At 32.2% G+C, this 19,153-nt stretch overlaps 1 protein-coding gene across 1 annotated transcript; it reads left to right on the top strand.

Annotated features, from left to right (window-relative positions):
• The first annotated feature begins 1,789 nt into the window (after positions 1–1,789).
• Positions 1,790–7,476, top strand: LOC112798632 (triacylglycerol lipase OBL1). Its single transcript, XM_025841631.3, has 5 exons — positions 1,790–2,491; positions 5,557–5,747; positions 5,828–5,861; positions 6,366–6,979; positions 7,080–7,476. Exons 1-5 carry the CDS (start codon positions 2,164–2,166, stop codon positions 7,332–7,334), a joined length of 1,422 nt encoding a protein of 473 aa, XP_025697416.1. The 5' UTR covers positions 1,790–2,163; the 3' UTR covers positions 7,335–7,476.
• The last annotated feature ends 11,677 nt before the right edge of the window (positions 7,477–19,153 follow it).

Here is a 19,153-nt window from a genome sequence, read left to right as displayed (position 1 = left end):
CTCTCTGTATACATCCACTATAGAAACTTTCAGGGGAGTATAAGAGTGATATTTCCTTGGCCTCTCGAGACCGAGTTCTTCCTTTTTCTTGGCTTCCCTTTCCCTCTCTTTAGTTGAGGGAGGGGGTCCAGGTCGCCAACTCAGGTCTCTTAACTTGGCGTTTTCTTCCATATTGATATACTTTTCAGCTCTTTCTTGTACATCACTTAGAGAAACGGGGTGCCTTTTAGATATGGACTGTGAGAAGGGACCTTCTCTGAGCCCATTGACTAACCCCATTATGACTGCCTCTATGGGCAGGTCTTGAATCTCCAAACATGCTTTGTTGAATCTTTCCATATAGGTTCGTAAAGATTCTCCGACCTCCTGTTTTATTCCCAGGAGGCTCGGTGCATGTTTCACCTTGTCTTTCTGAATTGAAAACCTCATCAAAAACTTCCTTGAGAGATCTTCAAAGCTAGTAACCGACCTCGGGGGGAGGCTATCGAACCACTTCATCGCTGCTTTCGATAAAGTGGTCGGGAAGGCCTTGCATCGCGTGGCATCGGAAGCATCAGCTAGATACATCCGACTTTTGAAATTGCTCAGATGATGCTTTGGATCCGTAGTTCCATCGTAGAGGTCCATATCAGGGCTTTTGAAGTTCCTCGGAACTTTAGCCCTCATTATGTCCTCGCTAAAGGGATCCTCCCCCCCAATGGTGGCTCTTCCTGTTCGTCACGGGAGTTGCGATTTTTGAGGGAGGATTCTAGCTTTAAGAGTTTTCTTTCTAACTCTTTTCGCCGTTCCATCTCCTCTTTTAGGTACTTTTCAGTTTCCTTTTGCCGCTCCCGCTCTTGTTCTAACTGTTCCAGGCGGCTGTGGACTAACCCCATGAGTTCAGTTACATGGGGCGGTCCTCCTTTTTCTGATTCACGCCCTTCTGAGGAATTTACCTTCGGGTTCTTTACTCCGGAGGTGCCTTCTCCATGCTGATTGTCAATTTCCTAGTGGAGGGCGAGGTCCACATCGTTATTACCCGTGTCCAGATTCTCTTGTTCAGAATCTGTTTCCACATGGCCCTCTTCGTGGGATCTGTCCGCCATCAATGGATGATCTCTCGGGTCCCCGGCAACGGCGCCAATGTTACGGTGGGTAACCGGAGGTTGACTGAATGGATGGCGTTGACTGGCCCAAATGTGTGAAGGAGGAGGTTTCCGTATGAGTATGCAGCTCGGGGGACTCCGTCCGACTTGTTTGTACGAGGAGAGGGGGTGGTACCTGCAAAGACACTCTGATGCCTAAGTTAGCAAGAGTGTGAGCAGGTCTAGAGAGTATTGGGCTTAGAGATACCTGAGGGGTGTCAGTGTATTTATAGTGGTGAGCCAATAACCACCGTTGGAGTAGTGCCGTATCTTTAGGGTGTTAACCGCCCCATTATCTTGGGGAGGTTAAGATATGGCTTTATGAAGCGGTTAGAGAGATTTTAGGGGCGGTTACTCATTTGAATGAGTGTTTATCTGCCAGCTAATCTCATGTCCGATTTCTTTAGAGCAAGTCGTGGTTGGTACCGACTTCTTACGTGAAGGTCGGTACTTAGTTAGGCTTAATCCTTCAGATTAGGCCTTTTATTTGGACCTGGGCCTTTGGCATTGGGCCAGGGTATGAACAATTAGTAATAGAATCTTTACGCATTTTATATCGAGAAAAGGCTAACATTTTTTTTATATTAGTCTGTTCATTCATCCATTTAAATAAATATTGAGCATTTAAATTAATTTTGCTTTGTGAATGCATTAATCTATGAAAAAGTTTAGGAGATCAACATTTTTATTAAAATTTGACCAATACTTAACTATTAAAAAAAATAATTAATCTTACACCATTAAATATCATCTTACACTATTAAAAATATTAATAATAGCTTATTAATAACTAAACATTACAAATTCTACTGATCTCCTAACACTCCTCTTAATCTATTGATCGATAAAAATTTTTTAAATAAAATTTAAATTTGTGGCGAATTATATAAAAACCAATTAATAGAAAATATTATATATAATCCCGCAACACATGGCTACCACGTTTCTATATAAAAACCAATTAATAAGCAGGAACCTTTCAGCTTCCTAGCTAGAAACCACCTTCATCACTCCTTTCATTTGTAACAAGGTAGTAGCCATGGCGGCCAAAACCAGCGACGACTGCGACAAGGGCTTCGCAGACAGCTACATGCTGCTGAAGCACGAAGACGCCCGGTTCTTCGATCTGCTTCACGTCCTCACTTCGCGAAACATGTCGCGAAGGAGGTTTGTGGAGAGCCACGCGGAGGGCGAAGTGGATGAGAGCTTCGGCCACCGGTGGCTTATATTCATCTCTATCTTGGCCCAGAAGCTCTTGCAGTTGATGGCCAAGCCATTAGCGTTCTTTGGGATCTGCGTTGAGCTTCTCATCAACTTGATTGCCCTCAACGGTGGTATCTTCTATATCATATTTAACTTTCTAAGAGGTAATTAATTACTTTCATTTTTCATTAATATATATATATATATATCCTCTACTAATATTTTCTATAATATTTGTTCCTGCTAGTACACCTTTTGCTTATATATATATATATATATATATATATATATATATATATATATATATATATATATATATATATATATATATATATAATAATAATAATGATAATAATAATAATAATAATTTATTTAAATGTATACTTGAATACATCTGCACACTCTCAATTTTAGAGATAATTAAGCCTTTGAAAATAAACATACACACACAAGTTGCCAAGTTGGCAGCTTAATTATAATTAAGGGTGTAAAATGTTTTATTTTTTTCTACTTATTTATAAGAAAAGTTGATGTAATGATTAACAAGGAAAATATGATTAAATATGTGATTTTAACAAAACTTAAAAATTGGAGTCAGTTTAATTTTTAAATAAAGGTATCAATTAAATATTTCAGCAAATAAGCACCTTTAAAATACAAGATGCTCTTAATTTTTGTATAGCTCTTTCAATTTGGACTTTTGTGTTTTACTTTTATTCTCCCTCCATTACTTTGATTAATATAAAAACAAAAGAAAAAGAAGCTAGAAGTGAATATGTTTACTGAATTGGCCTAAATAAAAAAGCAGAATAGTTTTTTTTTTATCCAATATGGATCGAAATCTAAATTTTTTTTGTCAAAAGAAATCTAATACAATATCATGTGATAATTTATTTCACAAATTTAAACTTTAAATAAAATATATAAATAATTATATCTTTAACAAAAATAATAGAATACCAATGAGTGTTACATGAAGTTACAAATCAAAATGACTACTTTATGGATTACTTCAAATTTGATGACTTTATTATTTATAACAATACATGTGTCATAAGCTTTTTTTCTTCTGAAACTTAAGTTATTAAATAAAGGCAATTCTCTAGTACAGACTATTTTGATGTCGAATTTATCTAACTTTTTTTAAGATAAGTTTTTAATATTCTAAAATTATTTATTTTCATATTATTTATTTAAATTAGATATTAATTTTTTTACTTTTTTATAAATTAGACACCAAAGTTTAAGGACAATATGTAATAATTAATTATCATCAAATAAAAATATATAAATAATTAATTTTATATTTAACTTGGCTTTTTAATATAAAAGTCTCTTTTCTTATTTTTATTTAAGAAAATAGAAATAACAAATATCAAATTTAAAATTTTAATTATAAAATTAAAATCTCTTCTAACATGTCCTGATGAATCATCTCTTTTAAGAATTTATCCCTTTCTAATACTCTCTAACTTCTTAAAAATTTAACCCTATTTAAGACTTATTACTAACATCTAGGCAAAGTGTAAAGTAGCAGATAGATGAGTGACTAATCAATTTGCACATATTTTGCACCGCAACCTTTCGTAACATTAAGGATTTTTCATTAAAATAATTAGGATAAAATATATTTTTTATTTTTAATTTTTTAAAAATTTTTAAAAATATTTTTAACATTAATATATTTAAATTTTGTCTCCAATGCTTCAAATATCTTTCAATTTTATCCCTATAACTAGTTAGTAAACCTTTTTTTTCTAATATAATTTTAGCTTCATAAAATCAATTTTGTCATTCAAATTTATTTTCTATAAATATAAAATTAATTTTATTTTTTTTAATAAATTTGTTTGTATTCTAAATATTTGTGAATAGAAATAATAGTTTAATTTTTTATTTTCTTTAATAAAATATTGTAAGAGATCTTTGAAAATTTAATTTTTTTAAAAATATTATAGTACTTTGGCTTTTTGAATTTTTAACAAGTTAATTATAGAGGGACCACAGATTATTAACTACTGTAATCGTTAAATTATTAATGAAAGGATTTACTTAACTTATGTCTTAAGAATATATTTTAAAAATATGATAATAATTTTTTTTAATGTTTTTGTTGTGTTTAAAAAATAAAAAGTTAATTTTTATAAAATATTTTTTTTATAATATGCTTAACCTATATCCTTAAGATATAATTAATAAAATCCTTAATGAAATTGTGTCAAGCATAGGAAAGTAACTTTAATTTCAACGTGTAACGCGACATAGAAAAAAATTTTTTAGTTTCAACTTGTAACTCAAAGGCATTTGTTAATAAGTAAACAAAAATAATAATCGTTGAAATTTTTTAAAATAATTTTAATGCTTTTTTTAATGCATATTTAAAATATTAAAAGTTTGAATTTTCAATTAAAACGTTTTTCATTACTCTCTCAAAGAAATGTCATTAGCAGAACCTCATTGATGATTTTACAGTATTATTCTCTCTTTCCCCTTTTTTGTGGATACCAATAGTTTATTTTTATGTGCTTGGTACTCACTTTTTTGTCGATCAACTTAATCCACATATTATTTATTGAAAACAACGAAAGAACTAATTAGTTAAGACTGTAATTCTCCAAACTTAAATAATAAAAATTTATTAAAAATTAAATTATTTAATCTAAAATTTATCAAAAATATTATTTGACTAAAATTAACTACTAAAATTAACTATTATATATTATATACAAATATGTGTATAATTTAATTTATATTTAATATATATTTTATATTTTAATATATATTTTACACTGATACTAATTTTAATATACATTTAATATAGTTAAAAATTTATTAAAAAATAATTTAAATATTTATTCTTCATAAAATAAACTGGCTAGGCTTACCAAAATTTTAGAAATGCCTTGTGCATTTTTAGAAATACTAAAAGGAAAACAAATTTTATTATTTTTTATCAATAATATTTAAAAATATAAATTAAAAATATATTATTAAATTATTAAACTAAAAAATGAAATTGAACTCACAACTAAAAATATTAACAAAAAATAATAAATTCACCCTTAAATTTTTCTCAAGGATTTTGTTACACCCTAGTAGTACACTATATCTATATTATTATAATTTTAAATAGAATTTAGCAAACATGTATTTTTAGAATAAATGTCATAATTTTTCGTTAAGAAGATGATGATGTTTTGCATTTTGAAAATAACTTATTTCTTCACAGGGAAGTTAGTGTTGCCGGATCCAAGATCAGCAAAGTATTTGTCTTGTATTGGGAATTTAGATGTGCGAGTAAAATTGGATGGCATCACTCGTGAAGATAGCAAATACTATATTGCCCTTTCTATGATGGCCTCAAAAGCATCCTATGAAAATGCTGCTCATATTGAAACTACTGTCGAAGATCACTGGAAGGTATCAAATTAATTACTAGTCCATCTCTTTTCATATCTCTAATAATTAATGTCTCTTCTGATTTTTGTCTATATTTGCAGATGGAATATGTGGGCTTCTTTGACTGCTGGAATGGTAATAAGAACTAACAAGCATTTTATAATGTTTCATATTAATTAATCTCGTTTATAAACATAAAGAAATAAGTATGAGCATCACAAAGTAAACAATATCTTGTTTATTTTCTATTAGGATATGTTTAACACAAAATATTTTGGATAATTCACATCAATAAATTGTTTGCGATTTAAAATTATGCAGATATCTTAAACCAATTCTTGTTGCACGTTTTTTATAAATACTTTTATATAAATCGAATTAATTTAATTTAATTTATGTTATTTATATGTAAATCAAATTAAATTTATTTAATTTACTATTAGAGAAACGTGTAATATATAAATCGAATTAAACTAATAATAGTAAATTAAAGGTAAAAATGAAGTACGGTTGATTTTATGTAAAGTCAATAGATGAAAACAGTTAAATTATTTGGCTAAATTTAATTACATTTACATGAGATTCCAATTGACCCTTGTAAAAATAGACCATATCTTACATTTGACATGCGTTGAACAGAGTATCAAGAAAAGGCCTCAACTCAAGTGTTGATAGCTTTAGACAAACACCAAAACCGGGACACTTATGTTGTGGCCTTCAGAGGAACAGAACCCTTCAACGCCGACGATTGGTGCACGGACATCGACATCTCATGGTACGGAATCCCCGGCGTCGGAAGAATGCACGGCGGCTTCATGAAAGCATTAGGGCTACAAAAGAATGTGGGATGGCCAAAGGAAATTGAAAGAGACGAGCGTCTTCCACCATTAGCATATTATGTTATTAGGGACATTCTAAGAAAAAGGCTGAGTGAAAATGAGAATGCAAAGTTCATAGTAACGGGTCATAGTTTGGGAGGTGCACTTGCAATTTTGTTTGGGACAGTGTTGTTTTTGCATGAAGAGACGTTGTTGTTGGAGAGGCTTGAAGGGATCTACACGTTTGGGCAACCGAGAGTTGGAGATGAAGCATATGCAATGTATATGAAACAGAAATTGAAGGAACATTCGGTAAGGTATTGTAGATTTGTTTATTGCAATGATATAGTTCCGAGGTTACCGTACGATGATAAGGAAATGATGTTCAAGCACTTTGGGATATGCCTTTTCTTTGATTGGCGATATCAGCTCAAGGTATGTGTTTCTTTCTCCTTCTACCTTTCTTGTTTTCTTTTCTTTTGTTTGTTATGATAAGTATGAGTCCAATTATATATTTTTCTTAAAATGCATGCAGGTTCTTGAAGAAGAACCGAACAAGAACTACTTCTCGCTATGGTGTGTGATACCCATGACAATGAATGCAATTTTGGAACTAATAAGGAGCTTTACTATTGCATACCAAAATGGACCTCACTACAAAGAAGGATGGCTTCTATTTGCTTTCAGGGTTATTGGGGTATTAATTCCAGGCTTACCTGCTCATGGTCCCCAAGATTATCTTAATTCCACACTTTTGGGACCAATAGAAAAACACTTAAAAGCAGACTGAATATATATTTCATGTCCCTGCTGGCTTCAAAACACAGGGCTATGCTAGCTATACCTCTTAATTTGGAACATGTCGTAATTATTAGAATTGTTTGACTGATTGGCTTTTGTTATTAATGCTAAGGGATGGTTTTGATGTGATAGATATGGTGGTAAAATTTGTAAATCTTTAGTTATTTATCTTTTTAAAAGTAAGAAAATTTAAAGCTGGAATTTGAATAAATATTAAATAATTTTAGAAATTGAATACTAGAAGCTAGTTTGGAAAAGTAGAGGTGTTTATCAACAGAATTAAACTGGATTTTTCTTGACTCAGATTAGGCCTAAAATTACGATGATCAGTTTCATTTTCTAGACCCATACTCAATTCTAACCACGATAAAATCCTAATAGTTTGGGCTAATGTTGTATTAGATTTAAAACTGGGTCTTAAACCAGAAATTGAGGATGAACACAATAGTCCACACATGGATTAACAAATAACAACAACGTTGTAAGAAAAATTTTAAATAAAATCAAAGTTATGATCAACAGAATAATATCAACAGCAAAACATATAAATAATGGAAATGATTTCGTGATATCAACTATCATTCATACCAAAAATTCGAAGTAAAAATTTCACTGTGATGATGCGCTGGAGGGATAGCAACTTTGGCGAATAACAAATTGGGTAAGCTCTTTAGTCTTTATGTTTTGGGTTTGACCGATTTTAACGAAGTCGAGTCAAATTTGATTCAAAATGACCCAATAGAAAAATTTTGGGTAAGGCTTTTGTTTGTTGTGGATAAGCCTCATCAACACAAGGGTGAATCTGCTTGGAAGAATTTATAATTCTTAAAAATTTTAAGATAGGTATTATATGATTATATTTGGTTTGAAGTTTAAAAAATTATTTTTAAATAAGTTTAATTTCAAAAAATATTATCATTTCAATTTTCACATTTTTTTTGAGTGTATTTAATTTTCATACAAATAAAATCTAAGTAATAAGATAATATTTAAATCACACACACCCTAAAAATTCTAGTGATTATTTAATTTGTTAACTAGTTCACATTATACTAAAGAACTAAATTGAATTCTTAGTCGTTAATTCTAATTAGGGTTAAGTATGATTTTGGTCTTTAAGGTATAGGCCAAACATTTTTTTATCTCCAACATACATTTTTTGTCATACAAAATCGTCTCTAAAGTTCAACAAAATTTTAAAATCGTCCTTCGAACCAAAATACCTTAGCCCAACCACCGCCACACCCAGCCCTTTTCCTCCTACCTAGATTCACCCTCCTCCCTCTCCCCCACCGTCAAAATCCTCTACTACATCATCGCCACCACTCCCTCTCACTCCATCGAGCAATCTCTCTATGACTCCTTCCTCTCCGTCACTTCCTCCGACGTCAAGTAAGTCCTCAAACTCTCCTACGCCTTCTCCGCCCAGGCCGTCAAGTTCTTCCACTAGTCCGACCATCACCAAATCAAGATTTGGTAGAATGGGTAAGGAAGAAGAAGCCCTCTACCTCCAATTAAGTCTCGAGCTAAAGGCAGTACCTCACCCTTGCTATCGCTTGGCCATCACCCTCGCAGCGCCGCGACTTGCGCCCTAATCTCGTCACAACTTGCCCTCGCCTCGCAGCACCCCACCCTTACCCTCGCAGCACCTCGCCCTCGCCTTCGTGTTCCTCGTCATCATCGGGGAGGAGGTGGTGGTGGTTGTGTTCTTCGCGTTTTCAACATCACCATCGCACCTCACTTCTCCTTCTCTCCCTGCCCTCCGCCGCCCTTCCCCTTCCCTCCCCTTTCCCTCTCTTTCTTGTTAATGTTTGTTTTAGCGATGATGATCATGATTTTCTTGTTTCTTGTTAATGATGATGGTTTTGGTGATGAATTGCTACTTTGATTTTGATTTATTTAAAGTTGTTGTTGAAGGTTAAGTTTTTTTTATTGGATTTATGAACAGATGGTGATGAGGTGGTAGTGGGTGGGATATTAGGCTGCGTTTGTTTTCAGAGACAGAACAGAACATGACACTGAGACAGAGACAATAGGGCGGAGACATTAAAAATTATTGTTTATGTATTGTGTTTGGTTATGATGGACAAGACACTAATGTAATGTCTAGTATCATGTTTGGATATACATAAAAATACATGGACAAGACTAAAATATTAGGTAAAATGACTAAAATAGACATCCCTCCCCTCCTTCCCTATATCTCTAATCCTTGCCCTCCCTAACCTTTCGCTAAACTCTTCTCACTCTCTCTGGTGGACTACTCTTCAACACATCGCATTCCGTTTTACCATACCTCTCTTGATTGCAAGAATGTTGTCATTGTTCCCATTCTCACGAATCATGTTAAGGTACGCTCTTCTTCAAATCCCAAATTCTGTTCCTCATTCCGCTCTCGGTCTTTGCTTCCCTTCAACTTCATCCCTACACTCTCACTCTCAGCCCCAATCGCTTGATGAAGCTGTTGATTCCTTCACTCACATGCTCTTTATGTGTTGCCCTCCATCCATCCTTCAATTCCCCAAGATTTTGGGATCTCTTGCCAAGACCAACCATTGCCCCACCGCCATTTCCCTTTTTCAGCAATTGCAATCCAGGGTAATCGCTCCCAACTTATTTACTTTGAATATCTTAATCAATTGTTCCTGCCGAATGGATTTGGATCACTTTTGCTGTCTCTGCTTTTGCAAAGATTTTCAAGAGTGATTTTCAGCCTTATACCATAACGTTGACAACAATCATCAAAGCTCTCTGTCTATGTGGTAACGCTGAAAAAGCACTGCACTTTCATGGCAAAGTGCTGGCTCATGGATTTCATTATTAGTTTTATGAGCACTTCCATGTTGGAACACTATATTTTATACAATAAGAAATTTGTTATTGAAAAATAGACAGTGTTGTGAATCATCTTTGTTATTGATTATTGTTTCTGGTCATTATATTTGAGCTATATCTAGAATGGCTATGTATGTGTATGTGGAGGAGCTTCATCATGAATGAATTTGGGTAATGTTTCCTATATTGTCTTTGCTGAAGAAAGAATAAAGACAGGGTCGATTGTTTACTCAAAATCAAACTCATGTAAATATACATCATTAGTTCAACCCTTAAAAGTGGGTAATTAAGGAGCTAATGCTTAGCAGTATTCATAATAGTTAGAGTTGGTTGGGAGTTACGGAATTCTACTATTTTGTGCAGTTCTTGTTAGCTTGTGGTCCCCCACTTTAAGAAAAATATCCTCTATATATTCTTCTAATTATCATATTACCAACTCAATAATTCTTTCATTGATTTAGCTTCTGCAAATTCCAATCTTTTACTATCATTCAAAGCCAAACTGAGCAAAGTTTCATGTAAGTGCAATATTAAATTTTGATCAAAATTTACTACCTGGATACTATTATTAGTACTTGACTATATGAATTGAGCTTATGATGAAGATTGTGTTTTTTTTTAGTAAAAGGGACTTTCTTGTATTTTTTTTCTTTGGAGATGCAAAGAAGATGGAGAAGAAAAGAGAGATTGTAGAGCTGTATAGGAAGAGGCTGGACAACACTCTTGCCTCACCTCATATGACAAATTATCACATGCTCAAAAACCTTGTTCAGACTTAACTCTTGCATTCTTCAAAACAACAAGGTACTAATAACAGCATTCCTTAGCCATATTTGCTTTGTAATGATTGAATGTTTATTAGTACTATAGTTGAGGAGTGTTTCTGAATATAGTAAAAGGTCTAGTACAAGTACACCATCATACACTGATTGGAAAGTATGCTGTCTACACTACAACTATGCTATATTTTTATTGTCCACCCTTTTAGATATAGAACTTGAAATCAGTAATTTGCATTGTTGTAATGTTACTTCTTTAAACAGATAAAATAGGATAATGAAGGGTTTCGGGTTATATATCGCGAAGGGCCAGAGGGAACTCCGTTTCAAGTGGCCTTATATTATTGTCCATTCTGTTCCTATACATCTCAGTTTGAAAGATTCGTGTCATCCATTTAATTTGGTAATTTTGGTAGTTGTTAATCTAACACTGGTTGATCTTCCTGCCACAATTCTACCAAGGTGAAGGTGTCGATAGCTTAAGGTGAAGAAAGAAAATTCCTAGAAGAAAATGAACTAAGGGAAAAGAAAAGAAAAGCAGCAGCATGAAGGTATGGACCATAAGGGTGAATTCATTTGTAAAGTGAACCAATATGGGTGAATTCATTTGTAAATAAATATTGTTGTGCACTTAGATTAAGCAAAAGCTGGATAGGCTCTTACTCACTTTAGAGGCAAGCTCTGTTTTGAAGAGCTATTGCTATCTGCCACAGCCAAGCATATTTAGATCCTCTGGATTGGGGTATGAATGGGGAGTTTTGACCACAAACTGACGTAGGAGGCTAGGACTTCTCTCTGTGAACACCCCACTTTTGTTTCTAGCTTGGGTAGACTTTTCTTTTTGGTAACAGAGGAAAGCCATTGTTTAATTCAATTGAGATGCTTTTGCATTGTAGTTTTGATGTAGCATAAAATGTAATTGAAGCATGTAAATTTGACTAACTGTGTGTTCTCTGTTACAGGAAGGACTGAGTTTGGTTTTCAGAGGTGGGAATGGCTGATGGTTGATGAAGTACAAAATGATCAAACTGCAACTGCTTAATATTTTATTTTTTTAAATATTATTCATAGTCATCATTTTATTCTATTTCAAATTTCCATGAGAGAAGAGAGAATATGCATACATGTTTAGGACATGGGACATATGCATTTACATGTAGAATATCGTTGAGCCTGAAGTTTCAATAACTTGTGTCACTTATTGTTACACTTAATAATAGTTTTCGAGCTTTATTTTTTAGAAGTGGACCATTGAGTTATGCTTGTTCATTCCATCTCTACATGGTTGATTTTTCTGAAATACAATATATGAGTTTCCCAAGTGTACTTGAACCGCTCCGTTTAACTATTTTGGGTTCTTTTGCATAACAAACCTTTCCAAACTAGTGCAACACAATGAAATGAGGTCTACTAATTGCAAATTATCTATTCTTCAACCTTATTAACAATGAACACCGGAAAAACTAACATCGAAGACTGGACGTAACCTTATGAAAAAAACATTATTTTTAAGAAAAAATAATTTACAATAAATGAATTTATATTTATTTTAAACCATATACAAGATATTAATTTCTAACCAAAATCTTAAACAATTAAACAATTTCTAACCAAAAGATTAAACAATTAAGCACCCATTTTGAACAAGTTTCTGCAGTAACATAATTAAAACCAATACGTAAAACTAACTATGCACTAACATCAAAAAAATCTTGCATGTAAAATTATGCTTGTTTGAACCTAAGTCTGCACAAAATGAAATGATAACTCAAAGAGATTAACTCTAATTCTAAGTATGCAATATAGCTCTAATAAATTCGGTTTTCTGACTATTTTCCAATGACCAAAACATTTTTTCCAGTTGAGGATTTGTGGAGAACTTGAGTGCAATAGAAATAACTTCATCATCAGTGAATCCAAGTTCGCTGAGTATATCACCAGTCTTTTTTTCCTCACGAGTGTTTACCATAGCTTGGGCAAAAGCATCCAAACGCTTTCCCTGTTGATCGAACACATATTTCAGCGTGTCAGTTAACTCCTTCATCATCTTGGTATCCTTTGCCGCTTTAAATGAGGAAGGCTTCTTTCCTTGTTTCTTCCCAGAAAATGAAGCCACAGAATTTGATTGTTGGAGTAGAGATTCACTACAATCATGATTTGAGTTAAAGAAATCCGTATCTTCTTCGTCCATTTCTTCATACCCATTCATTTGCATTCTTCTTCAGTGTCATTGCCGCATACAGCAGCATCCCCATTTGCTCTTTCCTTACAAAATATTTTTTCCAAGCGCGTATAAAGGGAAAAAGGCTTTCCTGGAGTATACAACCTTACTCCTTGTTTCTAGAAAAAATAAAAAATAAAAGATCAACAAAGAAGGACAGACTATCAAGTAGAATAAAATTAATTCAACAAAATCAAACTTGTAAACCAACCTTCATATAAGCAGCGAGGATCTCTTTGTTGTCCACAACCACGCATTGCTTCACATCATCCCATCCAAAACCGCTACAGCCTGCCATGTCAGCAGCAAATTGATATTTCTCTTTCAACCTCTTAACCTTGTTTTTGCAATGAGTTATTTGAAAACCACCACTTGGAAACCTCTCATTCATTTTTGCAGCAAGTTTCTCAAAAGATCCAGGCCTAAATTGACTTGCATCAGCTATTCTTCCTTCAATGACAAGCTCCTCCATAAAACCAACAAATACTTCTGTCTCCTCATCAGTCCAAACATGCCTGTCCATTTGTCTCTACAATCTAGATTAACTAAATCAGAATTCAATTGAACATCATAAACATATCATGACATTATCTTTATAATGTATCAATACAATATATTTAAATAAAATACACATAATAATTCAAACTATCAAAAACAAGCCAAAGGCAGTTAGCTTGGCTAGAAGAACAGTCTTTGGTGAAGGTGTCCTAAGACATGGCAACTAGCAGCTTGAACATTCGTATGTATAGTTCAGGTTGCCTTTCCATCAATTATTTTTTCAAAATCTAGGTAATCAATGCTTGTTTTGAAAGAAAGTGACAACAAGAGATTAAGTGAGCTAAGCATGAGTTCCAACTTCCAACCAAGCTAAAAATTTTGATAAGAAATTAGAGGAATGGCAAGTTAGTTGAAAACTATTTTTTTTTTAAATTCATTAGACAGGGAATTAAAAAGGATAAGAAAACCCACCAGGTATAATAAATATCATGAAACAAAGCTAACCAATCTTTCAATCAATCTAAAAGGGAAATTGGGCTGGAAAAGAGTTAAATATGATTGCAAGCAGGAAAATGCAAGACGTAGATATAAACAGAAATCACAAAAATGTGAAAACAGGAGGCTACAAAAGAAAGATGATCCATCTTTTAGGAACTCAGAAAAATAGTTATATGATTAGGTCTTAGTTGATGTTACCACTTTGACACTATGTTGAAGAAAAATATGGAAAAGGAGACGATTGTACAAGTAACAAATACAGGAATATAAAGATTTCAGAGAATATTAAGATTAGAGAGAATGAATCAAAATGAATCAATAATATACATTTTCAATCAAATAAGCCAATCATATGACAATTAATTAATTCGGCTATGCATCCACTCATTGTATATTTCATGTGCTAAGTTGTCTCGCCAAACAGTCCATTCATTGCTGCCCTCTACACTGTCAATCATTTCATCATCGCCATCTTGGTTATCACCATGCTCCTCTCCAATAAGCACTTGCTCATTCTCAAGTGATATGTCCTCCTCAGGATCGGAGTCCATATTAAGCCAAATAAAATTTTGTAATAAACAACAAGCAATAATTATTTTATTTTGTGTCTTGATTTGGTAAAAACAAGGACTCCTCAAAATTGCCCATCTCTTCTTCAATAAACCAAAACAACGTTCAATAATGTTCCTAGCTGAAGAGTGCTTCTTGTTAAAATATTCTCGAAAGTTTCTAGGCGCATTTCTACCATAGGCCCATTCTTGTACGTGGTATCGAGTTTGCCTATATGGTGCTAGAAACCTCTTGCAATTAGTATAACCAGCATCCACTAAATAATAATTCCCTATAAATTAAAAGAGACACGTTATGAGGATTAAGAAAATTTTATGAATTAAAAATTTTGAAGTGTTTTTGTTACCTAAAATTTAACTATTACATACCAATTGGTATCTTGAGGTTATTACAACGTGAAATTGCATCTCTAAGGACTCTTGAATCCGATGCGGATCCTTCCCATCCACTAAGTACGTACACAAAATTTATATCTCGATTGCATACGCCTTGGACGTTGGTTGATATTTTACCCTTTCTTGTTCTGTATCTTGATTTATCTTCTTCAGGGAGAGTCACATCTATATATGTTCCATCTAATGCTCCTAGACAGTTCTAAAGCAAAGAAATTGAAGGTTCAAAACTATCTCTATACCAAACCATATATAATACAAAACCACAACCATATTTCTTCATTAGACGTACCTTGAACCATTTTCATCGGGGATCTATGCAGTCATCTGGAACAGGAACAGGCTTTGCAAACAACAGGCTTTGGACACGTATGACCGACGACAAAACTTTATTAAAATACTTACTTATTGTTTCTCCTGACCTATAAAATCTAACTTGGAGTGTGCGATTCTTTTTATGATGAGCTAAAATTATTAAAAATATAATCACTTGCTCTGGTATATTTACAGGACATTCATCGCTTAATCCACCCTGAACTTTAAGTAACTCACATAATCTTCCTAATGCATCTACGCTCATCCTTAATTCCCAAATACAATTCCTATCGCATCCTCCTATTATGCGGCTTAACACATTCCGTCTTAAGGGATTAGTATTAATTTCTCTATTCCTAATCAACAAATGTCTCCTTCTCTTATTTCTCAAACAAAAAAATGCAAACATCAAAATTAATAGTGTGGCTGTCTCAAGTTCAATCTCAATCATAAAATAATAAAAAAAAAAAGAAATCGCCTAAATTGTTCAGAGTAGTCCAATGGTTCCATTCTTCCCTAACAACAGATAAAAAATTTAAATCATAATTTATTATAAAATAACATAAATACTATAAATAATCAATAAGAATAAAAATAACAACATCACCAACTAATTATTTTATTTTTGCATTCAAATCAATAAGAAGAGTTCAATATAATTTTTTTCATTCCTTATTCCATTCTAAACAAAATATGTTCAATCATTCATTCACAGCAGGACTCCATAAATTAAAAATTTTGACACCAAAAATATCATTTTTCATGTCTATATTCAATTTTTACATTTTCAAATCACAAACAATATAAACAAATAAAAATAAAAGAAGCCAAAAGAACCCAATAATTTAAAGTAAAATAATACAAACAAAATTAAGAAGCAAAGAGGAAAGGCAGAGTTATATACTTGCGTGATTGAGAAAGAGAAGAACACGTGAATTCCAAAAGTTGTGACAAGCTCTAATAAATATTTTGCTTCTGAAATGTTGTAGTTAAATTAGTTGAGCAAAAAAAATGAAGAGGAGAAGAGTAAAGAAGAAAAAAAAGAAACAAAGAAAAAGAAAGAAGAATAAGATAAAGTACTAAACAATAGAACACCGGAGAAAGAAGAGAAATAAAAAGAAGAAGAATGGGACAAAAAACAAAGAGAAAGAGAAGAGACAGAGAGAAAGAAGAGAAATAAGAAGAAGAAGAAAGGAACAGAGAGCAAAGAGAAAGAAAAGAGACAGAGAGGTAGACCTGGGAAGTGAAACGAAAAAAGAATCTGAAAAAGAGAAGGAAGAAGGAGAGACGAAACAGAGAGCATGGGGAAGATAATCTTGGAGGAGAAGGCTGCTGCACAACACAAAATTAGGGCTTATGATATGATTTAAAAAAGGGTAACAATGGAATAATAATAATATGTAGGGATAAAATGGGAAAGAATTTTCATTAAAAAATCTGTGTCCACTTTGTTAATTTCCGTGTCCATCATTGTCCTTCATAAAAAAGTGGACACTAAAATTAAAAAAACTGTTCCAGAGACAATATGTCCATTGTCCATGTCTCTGCTACCAAACACGTTTTAAACATTTATTGTCTATGTCTTTGTGTACTGTCTCCAAAAACAAACGCTACCTTACAGACGGTGATAGAGTGATAATGGGTGAAGTGGTGGTGATGGTATGAAGAGAAGAATGGAATATTTTTGTCATTTAAAAGATTAATCTGTCTAAAATAATAATTTTAAAATTATGTTAAACCTTAGAAATGGTTTTGTATACAAAAAAAAATTAAGAACAAAAAATTTTTCAACCTAAACCATAGAGACCAAAATCGTACTTAATTCTTCTAATTACTTTAGAATATCAATAATCCTAATATTACTCGTTAATAAGTTTTCTAGTTAGATTCATGAACTCTATCTCATAATCCTGAATCTACCATCCAAGTAGCTGTCTAGTCACATTAATTAATTTATTACCACTACATTTTCTTTTTTTCCAAGCATCATCTAACAACGACACAAATTAACAATCATTAATATAATCAATCTAACTCCAAGCATAATTAAGCACATGCAATTTAATTTACAATTTTATTGAATTTGCATACTCAACAATCAAATTTACCAAAACACAATCAATTCCATCCATTATTAATCACCATCATAAACCAACAATAAATCCCATTAACAATAGCAGAATAACACTAGCAACGTTTTGTCTCTCAAACTTACCAAGCTTTATATATCACACACACACACACACAAAACAGAGGATGCCAATGAGTTCTTACCACTCCAAGTATTTCATTTCGTTCATTCATTCATGGAACACATTTCATTCATTTTAAGTACCTTTTTTCTTCTTCTAATCTGGATTGTAACGAATATTCTACTTGTTTTTTAATAGGATAATACAGGATCAATACTTCTTTTTCTTTGTACCCCTAGTCATTAATCTTTCTTTAAAATGATCAACTTTTTCATTGAGCTTTATTGATTTGATTAATGTAACTATAACTTTAAAAATAATTTATTTTTCAGTGTTTACATCAAAATTTCTCATAAACTTCAATGTCTAGTTGTTGGTGAGGCTTGTTGATACTAATTTTATTTTCTTGCATTCATCAACCATGAGAATTATGAAATTAACCTTATGTAAACTAGCAATAACCTTCCAAACTAATTTAGCACTTACTTCCATTTAGATTTTACATTTCCTCAACTACATACATGTACTTTTTAGCCGTTACAAATATCATAAACAGTGGTTACAAGTTATTCTCACAGATTATAATTTATGCACACATATAAACAAATTACAAGTTATGAGGCTTGTTGATGTTTCAAAATCCAAAATTGTACGACCCATCCGATATGCCATGCAAATTTTGTTCAAGGGAGCTCGACATAAATGAAGATCAATCATAAAATATTAAGAATTATAATAATTAAACTCAATTTATAGCAAATGAAACTTAATTATTTACACAAACTAAATTAATAAAATGTAAGTGAAATAAATTCTGGATACATTTCTTAAAAATTCGGATATCGCACAAAATGAAAAACAAAGAAACACCAGAACCATAAAACACAAAACCATTCAGAAGCCTAGCTCAGGATATCTCTAATTCTCTATTTCAAAAAAATAATTTTCTTATCCGAAACTATAATTGCTGAACGAAGATCAAAATTATGATAACATTGGAGAATCATTTGTCTTACATAAAAAAAAGTCCCAAAACTCAAAACACTATTTAATCACTATCTCCAAGGTCCAAGCCCATCAAATTAAATATGTATGTCTTATATATAAACAATAACCAATTATAATTAGCCCTAATGAAATATCAACTACAGGTATTACTTTTCCCATACGAAGCTTAGGTGAGATCTAAGAGTAAACACGAAGCTCAACTTTTACTTTCAAAACATTGTGTTTAACTTTAAAAAAGTTATGTGTTTATGATTTTAAATTTATATATTTTTTTTCTTGTGTTTCTCTTAAAAAAAAGTTATATTTATTTTTAAAAATTTCTATACGTTAATCATTATAAATTTTATTTTTGTATAAAAAATTCGCTATTTTTCTAATAAAAATTTCCTTTTTTTTTCTTTTTTCTTCTTTACCCTTTATATTTTTTTTACAAATACACAAAGAAACAAACAAATAAATAAACAAAGAAATATATAAGAAAAAATGAAGGCGGCCATGTA

Source organism: Arachis hypogaea, chromosome 1 (genome assembly GCF_003086295.3).
Source record: "Arachis hypogaea cultivar Tifrunner chromosome 1, arahy.Tifrunner.gnm2.J5K5, whole genome shotgun sequence".
NCBI lineage: Eukaryota > Viridiplantae > Streptophyta > Magnoliopsida > Fabales > Fabaceae > Arachis > Arachis hypogaea.
This window is presented reverse-complemented; position numbering and strand designations above follow the sequence as displayed.

What these genes read in the sequence shown, in the direction of transcription:
- LOC112798632 (XM_025841631.3), top strand. Translation starts at nt 2,164, where the DNA reads ATGGCGGCCAAAACCAGCGACGACTGCGACAAGGGCTTCGCAGACAGC. An exon ending in CTGTCGAAGATCACTGGAAG is followed by an intron (nt 5,748 to 5,827) that starts GTATCAAATTAA and finishes CTATATTTGCAG; the next exon opens with ATGGAATATGTGGGCTTCTT. An exon ending in CTTCTTTGACTGCTGGAATG is followed by an intron (nt 5,862 to 6,365) that starts GTAATAAGAACT and finishes TGCGTTGAACAG; the next exon opens with AGTATCAAGAAAAGGCCTCA.